Source organism: Mus caroli, unplaced genomic scaffold (genome assembly GCF_978045245.1).
Source record: "Mus caroli unplaced genomic scaffold, Mus_caroli_1 scaffold_15, whole genome shotgun sequence".
In the NCBI taxonomy this organism is placed as follows: domain Eukaryota; kingdom Metazoa; phylum Chordata; class Mammalia; order Rodentia; family Muridae; genus Mus; species Mus caroli.
Window position 1 is genome coordinate 107,013,266 of NW_028227270.1, and position 14,269 is coordinate 107,027,534.

Here is a 14,269-nt window from a genome sequence, read left to right on the forward strand (position 1 = left end):
CCCAAAGTTGAGTTTTTCAAATAATTGATTACGTTTCAGAAATTGTACTTGTACATATTTGAACAACAACAGAAATGTACTTATTAGTTTGTAAATTATGATATGGAACATGTCCAAGTGGATGTTTTTGAAACATCTGCCAACCTCTAAAACTACTCAATGAGACAGACCAAGGTTTAGTCAACAGTCTGAACTGAAAATACAAAGAAAAACTCAAGGCTCTCCGGTATAACCATAATGGAATTGTTAATCTTTTTCATGAAGTTGATGCTGATTTTCACTTGTACTCCTGCACTGTGATTAATTCAAAAGTCAATCTCTTCTAAAACAATTTTACAAGTATTTGTTTACAAACATCATCAAATGAGGTACACTTTCAGGCCTTTACCGTCTACGCTGAAGAACAGCGAGTGATTTCCCAGTGTATTTGCTTTTCTTTTCATTATCACAATAATCTCAAAGCAAGAACAGGATGATTTTGCATGGTTTCTTCAGCACACTAATCCCACTAAATGGAATACATTCAGGTACAACAAAAGAAGGGTAGATTAGTCTAAAAAAAGAACTAGAAAACTAAGCTGAAAAGGAACAGTTCAGTAATTTTAAAAGAACAAAAGAGAAAGAAGAAAGTCCTAAGAAATGAGGATTCCCAATGAAACTTAATCTCTCAGTTGCTAATAAGACTAGCTCAGTGTTCTAAAGAGAAGTTATATTCCTGAGCCTGAAAACATCACTATATGAATCATGTTATTATGATAAGTTAGGAAAACAGCAACATAAAGTAACAAACTACAGTAGTCAGCAGAAGACCAAATAAAACAAAAAATTAAAGAGAAAACTTCCAAATACAAATAAGAAATAAAGCACAAGATAATTAAGGGTAGAATAGTAAGAGAAAAAACAAAAAACAAAAAAAAAGCAAACAGATGCAGCTGCCACAGCCAGATGCAAGCGGAGTGTCATAGGAGTGACCAGCTGGATATAACATTACTGGTTAAAGACAGGATGCCAAACCTAGTAGACCTGATAAATAACTTATTAAAGTATGGGATGAGGGGCTATCTGAGTGGGCTTACCCATAAATGAGAAAACAAGACAGAAGCAAACAACACCATCAAATAGCTCATGGAGTGATGCACAGAAATGACACAGTAGGACCAGGCAGGCTCAAGACAGGACTTTCTTTGACAGAAGAAGTTAAGTGCAAGTCTACAAGTGGTGGGGATAATTTAAACAGATCAGGAAAACAGGCCTCTGTCTTTCACAAGACAACATCTAGATAGGAGCATGATATTAACTTGTGAGTAGAGGTGACAAATACACAGCCAGATTGTAGATGAAAGCAAGAAATTAGTATAAATCAGTAAAATATTTTTTTCTTGTTTCAATTTTCCAATCAGATTTAAAATTCAAGTTACCAGCTGAAAGTGAGGACAGGAAATCAGGGGAGTGTTAATTAAAAAAAGAATGTAAAATAGTCTGCTAAGAAAATAAGAAAGTGAACAGAAAAAAAGGAATTAAGAAAAAAAAAGGAATAAGGGCTCACTTACGGTTCATGTATTATGTATCACAAGTCAATGGTGCCACAGAGATGGCTTAGTGGTTAAGGGTGCAAACTACTCCCTCCAGAGGATCCAAGCTCAGCTCCTGACACACATGTTGGGCAACTCAAAGCCCTCTGTAATTCCAAGTTATAGACCACCCACAGGAATATAATTCTTAAAATTTTACAAAGCCATATTTTCAAAAGCACTGTAATTTTAATTTTAATCCATTAATTTTATTTGTATTTATTTTTCTAGACTGCATGTTACTTTTGGAAGGATTAAAAAATCATACATTGATTTAACCCACTCCAAGCATCCTATGCATGGTGATTCTCTATCAGTTAGCAGTAACTTACAATCACTGTATCAGAAAAACTCACTACTGCTATTATATATCATTTGTGGTTTGGGTTCAAGAGCTCCAAATTTACTTGAAGTAAATTTAAATAAAAAACTTTTCTTCTTCCTTGTTGTGGCAAAGAACACTCTCCAATGCTTATATAATCTTTGTTAACATGTTTTATACTGTAAACTGGGATATGAACAATATTTAAATTTATGCATCTAAGGAGAAAGAAAAATACAGAAATCAACAATAACACTTTTAAAAACTAACATATTCTTATTTCCTTTTTCTTACAGAAAATCGGATAAAATAAACATAAAATAGCTTCATACACAAAGTGCTAAAGCCTGCTTATTGTGAACAGCGTGAATGCCAATAAAGCCATTCTCATGAACCTCTATGCATAAAGCTTCATGTCTAACGATTCCTTAAATGTTAATGTACACAATAACGCTGGAGACCCCTAAAGTCACAGAAAATAAACTGAAGAGCTGATGGTGATTTGTTGTAGTCCTCTGTATCAGTTTCAGACATGATGAAACATCAACAATAGTTTTTGCTGGTTCATCACTAAGGCACTCTTTGGTAATTACTGCAGAGAACAGTAGGAACATTGTCATGCTCACTAAGATTAACTGTTGTTAAATGTGCTGAAGTACCGTCCTGTCCTCTATGCTGCAGAAGTATGCAGATCCACCCCAGAGGTCTTCATCAAGATTGTTAGATTCTTCTTTGAAAAGTTCTTAGCACAGAACTGCTTGAGGTCAGAACAGACGGCATCTGTCTTAATAACGTAAGTATGACTTGCTGGATCAGGTCTCACTTCCCTTCCTAGGTCATTACAAATCTGAATGCCTCAACTTAAAATCTTCCCTTCTTTCTGTCAATTTCAAAACTGAAATACTGAATATTCTTTCTACCTTCTGCAACCCAAAGACTAACAAAACTCTGCTTTTCTTTAGTCAAGCTCTTCTTAAAAAATCAGAAAATATGGTTTTACTGGTTTTATAAAAAGTTGCACTTAAAGTGTGAAATAATTTCCTCCATATTTCCTATGCTTTTGCTTAGGAAGCCAATTAGTAAAGATAATTGAGCCTGAATGTTGTGAAATCTGGACAATGCCTAAATCCTATTCATCAGTCATGAAATTTCAAGCACTTGATATAAGCAAGAGGAAAAATTGCTTCTGTGTGGAAACCAGCAAAGTAACTCAGAATGAGAATGGAAAGGACAGCTGAGAGACAGCAAGCCTCTCTGCCCCTGTAGGGGGCTCAGCCTTCAGGCTCCATAATGTATACTTAAGTTTGCATGCACCTGAGGGAAGAACAAGACCACCTTAACACCTTTATTTAGTAAGATGAAAACTGCCTAACACTGAGTAAAATATTCCCACATAAAAATCTGGGTTTTCTACTATCAGCCAACCTGTTAATAAGAGAATTTCCATACAATAAAGACAGAGGAGCCAACAACTGTGAGGACAGACTACATCTGGGTACCATGAACCATCTGGCAAAGTCTGCCTCAGAACAACCACACTTCAAAGCACTGGTAAGGAGAAATTCTGAAACCTGAACCTTTACTACCTTATCGACCAGCTCAGTCTCTGAACTCCTTCCTGACTAAGTTGCCATATTCTTCCTAGTGTTTAAAGTCATACATATACTTTAATATATCAAAGTATAAATTATACTTTCCTCAGATTAGAAAGGCAATCAGATTAGGTCACACTTGCAGAACTTACTGCTGTTACAACAGAACAAGAGGTATGCTACTAAGATATGAGAATTTGAAATGTTTTCATAGAACTTCCCCCAGACATTAAGCACTGTGTTTGTGTAGAGGTGACAACAGGGACCAAACTGAAGGACTCATAGTACTCAGTGGGTACCTGACCATAAGCCACATCTCTTCTCCAAGAATAAATTTAACTATAAAGCCTGACAACTATATTTTTCCTAAAAAACCACAAGGACTCCCTTGATAAAACCACCAGTAGAAACAACTGAGCCTAATTTCTCAAACTCCAACTAGATTTCATACATATAATTTCATATGTAACGATAAACATTCCAAAGTTAATGAAGTTACTACTAAAAGACAACTAAATGGTCTGCCTTAAAAATTGACTTTTCAATTTTGGATAAAACTGAAATAGTCGCTTCAGATTAAATTCCCCAAAATTATGCAAGATAAAAAAAATTTTTTTTTTTTTTTGGTTTTTCAAGACAGAGTTTCTCTGTATAGTCCTTGGCTGTCCTGGAACTCACTTTGTAGACTCAGAAATCCGCCTGCATCTACCTCCCAAGTGCAAGATAAAAATCTTAAGTCACTGACCACACCTCTATCTAGACCTCTGCTTTGTCTTTCACTGCCTGGATTCAGGAGCAATGGGTAGGTGCACTCTCTCTTAGCACACTTGCTGCTGTTTCCAACTATGGTTTCAAAGACACAAGTAAGGCCCCGAGACTTCCGAAAAGGTAGTAATGTAGCTGCTGATAATAAGGTCTTTTAAAAATCAGTGATGCTTCGTAAAAAATTCCAACCCTGAAATCCTTGCCTACTGAAGGATGGTGTGATGGCTTAGGAAGACCACTAAGAAGAGTGTGGCAACTAAGTGGAGAAAGCAGACTCCCTGGTAATGTCAAGAAGTAAAGATAAAGTCAAGAAGTAAAGCCCATTACCAGTGTGAGGTTTTCTATTACTTCATTCCAGTGTCTACTCTACTAAACATGTCGCAGACTTAACTGTCTAGACCTACTTTCCATGTACTAAAGATATCTGTGACGTGCTGAAAACACGAAGCAGGGTGGTAGGGTGCCATTAAGTGAGGTCCTTACAAGCTAAAAGCTTGATATTTTAATGTTAGTGTGTTCAGTTAGAGTACTAGGAAGTCTGTCATTCATTATGTAAGTCTTAAATAGGAAACTACTTGAGAAGTGTCTGTAATAATCACTAGCTGAAACTCAAGTTACCTCACATTCCATCCGCAGTAATGCACCAAGTAAAGGGCCTCTCCACCTTCGACATCAGAATCTTTTATACTAGCTTCATACATTTTTTGATTTTTCCCTCGTCCATACCGCACTTGGACTTTCATGCCTGGTGGATAGCACTCAAACTCCTCTTCTTCATTGTTGTCATCATCATCTTCATCCTCGTCTTCTTCCTCATCTTCTTCCTCCTCCTCTTCTATTTCTTCATCATCTTCATCTTCTTCTTTATTGGTTTCATCTCTTGAAAGGTTTAAAAAATTGCAGAGTTAATAAAAGTCACTTCATGAGTTTCAGTTCCAAACCACATATACCGATAAAAATCGTGGCTGTGATTGTTCCAGAACAGCAGGTTCCATGTGTATAAAATGCTTTGAGTTTCAATTTAGTATTTAAAACTAAAACCTGTACGAGAGGACAAGTGTCAGAAAGGTAGTTTTAGAGGAAAAATAAGAAGCAAAAATAAGTCCATTTTTAAAAAAATCCTGCACTGTAATCCCAGTCCTTGGGAGATGAGGCAAAAGGATCAATGTGAGTTCAGAAGCCAGTCCAGGCTACCTAGAAAGACCCTGCTCAAACAACAGAGACAGAGATTAAGATTGACCGATCGATTGATTTTCACCAGTCAAAGGAATATACATTGTGTTGAACAATAGGAAACTAGTTTGCTGACTAAGCACGCTCTCATGTCTTATTATGGAAGTGCTTTACAGCTCAGCTTATGGACACACACGGACAAAATGACTTCATTACCATTTTCTGACTAAAAGTTACTCTAAAACAAACATGTCCAACCTAAGTATGTTTAAAACAAAATAGTCACTAATTGATGGCAACTCTTAGTAATGTTGATATGCTCAAAACAGATTCTCAAATGTTGAAGTAAATGAAATATAATTTTAACTTTCACAGGGATTTTCTACTAAATATTACATCTATCTATGCAAATATCACAATTTCTGCTCTTTACCAGACATTTATTGAATTTTCCTGCCATAAATTCTTTCAACATGAAAGCTTCTTAAAAAGTAGGAAAAATTAGAGGTCAACTCCAAATACAGAAAACAGAAACACAAACCATCATAGTAGGAACACTAAGATATTTTCATCATCTCAATGTCACATAGATTCTAAAAATAGACATTTATATTTCTTTTTCTTTTTCTTTTCTTAATTGGAATTTTGAGACAGAGTCTCATTATGTAGGCAAGCTTGGCCTTCAACTTTGATCCTCCTGCCACAGACTCCAGAGTTCATCACGTCAGCTTTTATGTTCTTCTGACATTATCCATAAATCTGTACTGAAAACGTTGGAGAAAATCTCAAGTTCTGAATCTTTCTGATCACTAGGTTTATAAAAAATAAATTTCAATATGAAATCCAGTGTTATATATGGGTAGTTTATCTGCTTTGCAATGTGAGTGCACTAACAACAAGTCTCTCAGAGGATATATCACTTTACACACATTGGAAATGTGTAATTATAAGAAAACAGATATAGAAAAGCCCTACAATACTAATTTCAGCTTAAATTCTTTCATAAAAATCTTTTTATTGATAACATGTCTCAGCTATCATTTCTTACTATGTAATTAATTACATATGTAATGAGAAAACCTAACAGATAAGATAGAATCACAAGTGAGTTCACAAATCAACTTTGTCTGAAGTGGCGGCTCAAGCCTGTAATCCCAGAGCTCAGGAGGCTAAGCCAGGAGGATCTCTTGATCAAAGGCACAATAGCAAGGCCCTCAAAAACTCAGAACAAAGACATAGGAGAATACAGTCAAGTTAATCTAGGCCTAAATGATTACAATCTGAAATGAAGAACATGAACTGTTGTTATTCAACAAACATTAGCATTTCTATTATGAAATATTTTAATCAGCAAAGGTAAGTACAAAATCATCAGAGATGGCTTTATAGCTATTAAGAATATTAAACAAGGGCTGGTGAGATGGCTTAGCCGGTAAGAGCACTGACTGTTCTTCAAAGGTCCCAAGTTCAAATCCCAGCAACCACATGGTGGCTCACAACCACTTGTAATGAGATCTAATGCCCTCTTCTGGTGTGTCTGAAGTCAGCTACAGTGTACATAAATATAACAATTAATAAAGCTTTGGGCCAGAGAGAGCAGAGACAGAGAGAAGCAGAGTTGACCAGAGCGAGCAGGGCCAACCAGAGCTAGCGGGGTTGATCTGGGCGAGCAGAGATCCTAAAAATTTAATTCCCAACAACCACATGAAGGCTCACAACCATCTGTACAGTCACAGTGTACTCATATTAAATAAATAAATAAATAAGAATATTGAACAAATTTATATTCATTTATGCTATTTATATAATACACTGAAACTGCTAGAACACTGAAAAAATATGATTCGTTCATGCTTTAGGACGGCCTGATGGACATCTGAGAGAAAGGGAGAGATGGGGACCATGGTGAAAATACCCGACTCATATATCAAAAGTACACTGAGCCCACTAGGTACATGCCACTATTATCAGACATAAAGACAGTTCTATAAATGGTTGTGGAAACAGAACACTGGAAATTGTTAGACAGACCAATCAAAATTTTAAAATTTGCACTTAAAATCAATCTCAGACACAAAGCTAAACAAAATTTTATTAAACTACACATTGAAGTTCAAAGAAGCAAGCAACATAGATACTGGCAATTAGCCAAAGAAAACTACTGTTTTTTCAAAGGCACTACCAGCGAATTCAAAAGTCAATGGGCATAGAACACCCAGAAAGGAATTTCCTCAAAGTACCCATTATAAGCAACACACTAACAACTAAGCTCATGTATATATTACATACAAGCACACACATATATGCTATTTGTCTTTTAAAGATCATTGTATTAATGTATGTTTTATATGAGTACAAGCATATTGAGCTAAGGGCAGTTTGGGGGAGTTAGTTCTCTTCTCACTGATTTCTGGGGCTCCACTTCAGGCAGAATTGCAGGGCAGATGCTTTTACCCACTGAGCAAGCCTGACAGCCCTAAGGTCACCTACCTTCTAAAGAACAATAATGTTTGGAAAACAAACTATGTCAAAATACAATTTTCACCCGAATAACAGAGAAATGCCAGATTTTCCTAGTTTGATGTTACTACTTTACTTACAACATAGTAAGAAAAGGAAGCCACAGTGTAACAAATACACACTGAAGAGCAGGCACCAAGCAGAGCACCTTACAGGAATTAACCTTTTCCATCTCCAAACTATGGAGCTAGGACAAAGAAAATTCTTGGTGTAGCCAATCAGGGAAAGCTTATATACCAAAAACCAAACAAACCAACATAACCAGCACATCGTATCTTACTGTGTTTATAGTTTTTAGGATCGTCAATACTGATTAAACTAAGAACTTATTTAGGGTCTGCCTTTATCTAGTTTTGCTTTCCCCAGTTTAATTTACCCATCATCACTATCAGTTAAAAAAATATTGAATAGAAAATTCCAGAAACGAACAATTTATCATTTTAAAATAGTGTGCTAATAGAAGTAGTGTAATACCTTGCACCGTCCTGATCCAATATGCTAGGAACTAATCATCTCTTTGGTTGCAGTTTGTATGCAACCCACCCCATTACTCATCTGGCAGCCATGTCAGGGCAATAGTGCTGGGAAGAAGGCAACAAGGCCAGAGCAAGAAAGGGCAGATGAACTCTAAGTGCTACAGCAAGGCATATAAGAGAATACATATGATAGGCATGTTGACACCACACATACAATGAGATCCCCCTGCCATGTGTAAGGACACTTTTTCATGTTACATACAACAGTGAAATTGCCTAGCAATAGTTTCTCACAATATACCTGTAGTTAAGCAACGTGACTGAACTTTTAATAGCCATTTTCTTCATAAATACTATAATGTAAATATTAAAAGTGGGAGCTAACGAAAGGCAAACTTCGGTTTGTGGTATGAATAGTCATGCATTACTTAAGGGATACATTCTTAGAAATGTTGTCACTGTATAATATCAAGTGTACATATATAAACCTGGAGGCTAGCTTTCTATATGCCTAGTTCTCTTCACATGACCAGGGCTGGCTTTATCATCAATGTGAAGGCCACAGCTGTACTCATAAATCTAGCACAAAGAGAACTCATACAACCAAGAAGTTAACTTACTCACTCATTATTATTATAAGGAACAATTTGGACACTTACTAAGAACAGAGAAGAAAAAGTTTTAGCAACTATCTGTGAACAGTAGAGAACTCCAGACACTGCAGCACTTACACTGTCAACTGAAAGTTGCATATGAATTTTCTCCTGAGGTGGAAGTGTCTGGTAGGAATACCTCTTATATTCTCTACACAGTGAAGCCAGACAGCACACACTGGTTCTATATGCATCTGAACCTTGCACTGTCCTGCTCCATCTTGCCAGGAGTATGACAAACCATACCTTTGTATATTTTTCTTTTGTATTTCTTAAAGCTAAATGGATCGACATCCTTCAAGTAAAAATCCCAATCTTTACTAAGTTTCTAAGCTGGAATAATTTCTAACACCAGTATACTTCAAATATGTACATACACACAGAGAATAGAAAAACTACTCCTTACTATATTTACCTGATCACATTTAGTTATTTTTTTCCTTCCCTGTTTGTATAATGGAGCTAAATTTTTAAAATACTAAAAATGAAAAATGTTGGTTTTACTTATTGAAGAGTTATTAGCACTCCAGATGCTTATTTTAAGTCTCAGAGATGAAAACCAAAGATTCTTACAAAGCCAAGGACCCACCAATAGACCATTTAAATCAAGTAGTCAAATCAGGTAAGTATGACTCATCAACAGCCAAAATGACCCATACACTTTCTGCTTAAGATACACAGTCACCCTCAGCCCCCAGTCAGTGTGTCATCTTCATAACTTGTATTATTACCCACTCAGGAGCAGACTTTAGTACAGTAAAGAATACTGTTCCCTCAAGAAAATTATTTATAAATTTCCATGATGAGAGCAAGAATAGATCAAAAAATATGATCTTTTCAACAGTCCACATTAATGGTGTCTCTGAAGGAATCAATTTTCCTAACAAATTCAAATGATTCTTCTCTACTTCGTAAATCAAATCAATTTAGATTTAAACATTCACAAGACCAAATAAGACGACTGTATCCAACCAAAATGTATCATAACCAAAGCAAATGTCTTACCCAGATCGTGCTTGCTCTTCTTCACCATCTACCTCTGTGCTGAAGGCCTCCTCAGCCCTAGCTGTGCCACTGTCTTTATCTTCCAAGTTTTCCTTTTCTTCTAGTTTTGTAATGTGAGCTTCTTTTTCTTCATCAGATTGTGCAGGTATACATTCTAATAAGCTTTTTTTACTTCCCTAGAGAAAGATAAGAAGAACTAAACCAACAACAGTAAAAATTTAAACCTAAATCAATGATCTTAGCTGTGAGCTACAGGAGGTGACAACCAATACGATACAGCTACTACTACTGATAATGCCAGCATATTCTTGCATTTTAAAGAACATACTACATAAAAATGCTAAAACTGTCTGAGTAATTGCTATAATAACTATTTTAAAATAACATTTGAGGGCTGGGGATATAATTCAGCAGAAGAGTTTGGCACTCTGGGTTTAATCTTCATCAAATCAAAAACTACAAATGCCCTTAACAAAAGATACAATGAAGAATAATAATGCATAAAAAGCTAATAAATTAATTTGAGGAACTTTACAAAGGATGTAGAACATATATCAAGATGACAGAAGACAATTAACAGTATGAGGTTACCAGAGAGGGCTTGATATTTTCTTTTCTTTCACTCTCATCCTCAGCAGGCGTCTCCTCTTTTGGCATCATGTTCTTACTGTCTTCCACATTTACTTCTTTAATCTCTGTTTCACTTTCTTCCTTAACTTTCACTTCTTTATTTTCACAATCTTTACATGGCTTGTTAAGAACTTTCTCTGGCAATGCCATCTGAAAGTCAATATTAGCCGACCTGCAGTACTCCTCAAAGCCATATAAGTACCTGAAAATATGCAGAGATGATACATTTAGTAAGAAACATTCCAACACATTGCTCAACAGTATGTGGGGTTGCTTTGGTTGTTTCCTTTTTGTTTCATGGGGGGGGGGGGGGGCGGGAGGGGAGCCTGAAGCTGGAGAAGATGCTAAAGCCTCCTGAGGGTCATACAGATGCATTTCAGTGGCCAATTTACAAAATTGCTATTTAATATGAATTCATGTCTTAGGTTATATGATTTTAATAGTTCTCCGTCTTTTATTGAGAAAAAAATATGTAACCCTAAAATTATTGGCTCTCCGACCTCAGCCTCCCAAATTATGGGATCACAGACATGGGCTACCATGCCCAGACCTACCCACCCACCCACCCCAATTTTAAACATTGTATCCAGTAAAATCAATCAACTTTTTAAAGTCAGAGGTAAATGAATGTAGGTAGAAACAATCATTCTGAATGAGGTAAGCCAGACCCAGGAAGACAAACATCACATTTTCCTTTGTCTGTAGATGTTAATGTTCAATCTTCAGAATATGTGTACTTCATCTGAAATACCCACAAAGGTCTGGGAATTACTAAGAGACCACAAGAAGAGACTTTTATGGAAGGGGATAGAATACATTTATATAAAAAGCCCGGTGGGGTGTGAGTCACTTCTGTTGAGGCACAGGCCTGTTATTCAGTAGACCCCCAAAGTTTTAGGTTCTTACAAGTGTTCTTGGTTACCCTCCAGAACTGGAGAGTAAGATCCTATGACTGAAGACACCACATGCTTGAGTCAATGAACTCAAGCTATCATAAACTTGGATATCTCACAACTACATGCTGTCTTTTATAGTGCTGGAAGGTACTAAGCAAACTACTGGAGGAAAAAAATAATACTAATCACACACTGCTATTTTAACCCTTCAAGCTACAATAATGGCTGGCCTGGAAAACATGTCCTCTAAGGCAACAGTGACACAAACATTATGGGAATAATCAACTACTTTCTGTAAGTCCCATTCTACAGAATGAAACCCATACTTGGGTAGCATTATAAGGCTAAGAACCTGTGTAGTTAGATAGGTCACAAGCCCTAGGGGAGAACCTACTATTACTATGTGGCTAAATGAATACAGTATTGCTGGGCAGTGGTGGCACACGCCTTTAATCCCAGCACTTGGAAGGCAGAGGCAGATGGATTTCTGAGTTGGAGGCCAGCATGGTCTACAGAGTGAGTTTCAGGACAGCCAGGACTAGACAGAGAAACCCTGTCATGAAAAACAAAACAAACAAACAAGAAAAGAATATAGTATTAAACTAATGATTTACCATTACACTCACAGATCACCTGAGAAACTTCTACTTGCAGCAATGGCCCACCAATAGCTAGTAGCTAAGGTACATAGAAAAAGAGACTGCAGAATGCTCAGCCTTATAGAGAAAAAAATAGATGTATGTGCATGTGTATATGAATATACAGCAAGTCCCCTCCCAAGACTCAGAAACCACTGTCGAAGTGGAAATGGAAGGAGTGTAACAGCATAAGATAGTGGATGACTACAGAGAAACTGTCTTTTACACACAGCAGGGCAGCTACATACACGAACTCAAAGTAGTTGTAATACAATGTACCAAACCCATGCAAGACAAAACCAGACCAAATCTTATTAAGGAAACAAGAATTGGGCACTTGACCCCACCCAAGCTGTGGAACTACTAACAGTTGGGATAGAGGGGAGAGCGAAGAGGGGAGGGGGAGGAAAAAGTGGGGAGAGGGAAGAGGGGAGAGGAAGAAAATTTTTCTAAGAGTGTAATCCTTGGTAAGTTAACCACTCTCCAAGTAGGAGAACATACATCTAAAAATATTTAGGCTACACAAATTGGTCTTGGGAAAAAAAAAAAAAAGAAGGAAGGAAGTGGGGAGAGAGGAAGAAAGGGAGAGAAAGGAAAGAGAGAAAGAAAAACAAAGCTGGGTGAAGAAGGAAGAGTTAGGGGGTGAATATGGTCAAACACATATGAAGCTCACAGAGAACTTCAAAAATAACACCTGAAGTAGGGGAGAGTTACAATCTGAATAAAAGTAACAATAGTAGCTACAAAGTAGAAGCTATAAAGATTATCAATGGTAAAATCTACTGATGAGTATTGATGATTGAATATGCAAAGTGTCAGGCACTTTAGTAAACTTCATTCAAACAGCAGAGTATTCATAAAGGGCAAATCATAATGACCCCTTTATAAATAAACTAAGGAAAATAAACTTAGGAAAGCCAGATAGGGTCAAAGAACACCCATTGCTAATAGGATCTCTTTGGCTTTGGAACATGATCTTTTTAATTTCACATTATCATAGTATCTAACATTTTCTTTACAGATTCTTAACTATCTAATATCTTGAATTATTTCTATAGATTAAATAGTAAAAATGTCCAGTTTCTTCTAAATTAGCTTGCTAAAGTTAAATAGCATATTCCATGTTGTTTTCTAGGTAAGATATTGAAGACAGTTACATCAAGTACACTGACTTACTTTTTATAAGCACATTTAACATTGTATCCTGCAGCTGAATTTAAGACAGGGATCCCAAGGTCTTGGTAGACTTGCTTCCAAACAGCTCCACTTTCAATCTAATAGACAAATGGAAAGAAAAACTTTCAAATTAAAAGTGGGATGGTAGTAACACATTTTAACATACATAACAAATATGACAAGCTACATTTATAGTGGGTCTAAGTTCAAAAGCATGAAAAATAATAATGATAAATTTTAATTTTGGTTTACAAATAAAACATTTTAGTACTCAAATGCCAGACCACTTCTAAGTATTTAAATATTAGCCTACTAAAAGTACTTGTTTTTAAATCAGCACTTCTAACAAAAAGAAAAAAAATTTAAAGTACTTTTCCTGTCAAATGCACAAGCTAGTAAGTCAAATTACTCAATAAACTTTAAAGTATTTTAATCTAGAGCACAGTCTGAGTTAAAAGAATCTTTAAAACACCATCTCAGATCAGCTCAAACACACAAGTTTTTGTGGAAGGGAGGGAGGGAGTGAGGGAGGGAGGGAGGGAGTGAGGGAGGGAGGGAGGGAGGGGCATAATCAAGTGGAGCTTTAGGAGTTCCAGGCCAGTCTGAGAAACATGGGAGTGTTCAAGGCCAGTGAGGGCTAAACACTAAGATCTCATTTTTAAAAGATAAAGGGAAAAAAAAGAAGAATCTTTCCATCTCTGGGGCTGTGCCTTGACTAAGACAGGACTTCCTCGAAGTCTAACGCACTCAGCAGGAAAGCAGACGTGTACTCTGTGACTCTAAACGTAAAAGGTGTTCCACCTTTTCCTTACATTATTAGTAGTAGACAATAACTTGAGAGATGGCAGATAT

The 14,269-nt window shown here is 36.5% G+C and overlaps 1 protein-coding gene across 5 annotated transcripts in view; it reads right to left on the reverse strand.

Moving 5' to 3' along the window:
• Arid4b (AT-rich interaction domain 4B) overlaps positions 1 to 14,269 on the reverse strand; it is a 132,033-nt gene that overhangs the window by 24,065 nt on the left and 93,699 nt on the right. For 3 of the 5 annotated variants that reach the window (XR_003838576.2, XM_021180100.2, XM_085831278.1), the window contains exons 14-17: positions 13,418 to 13,515; positions 10,669 to 10,909; positions 10,078 to 10,253; positions 4,869 to 5,129 (exon numbers count right to left, since the gene is read on the reverse strand). Coding sequence is in view for 4 of the 5 variants with exons in the window: in XM_021180100.2 (XP_021035759.1) it covers positions 4,869 to 5,129; positions 10,078 to 10,253; positions 10,669 to 10,909; positions 13,418 to 13,515 (776 nt within the window). In the remaining variant the exon portion in view is untranslated. The remainder of the gene's footprint in view (positions 1 to 4,868; positions 5,130 to 10,077; positions 10,254 to 10,668; positions 10,910 to 13,417; positions 13,516 to 14,269) is intronic. The other 2 variants (XM_085831279.1, XM_029484988.2) reach the window with 2 other exon arrangements.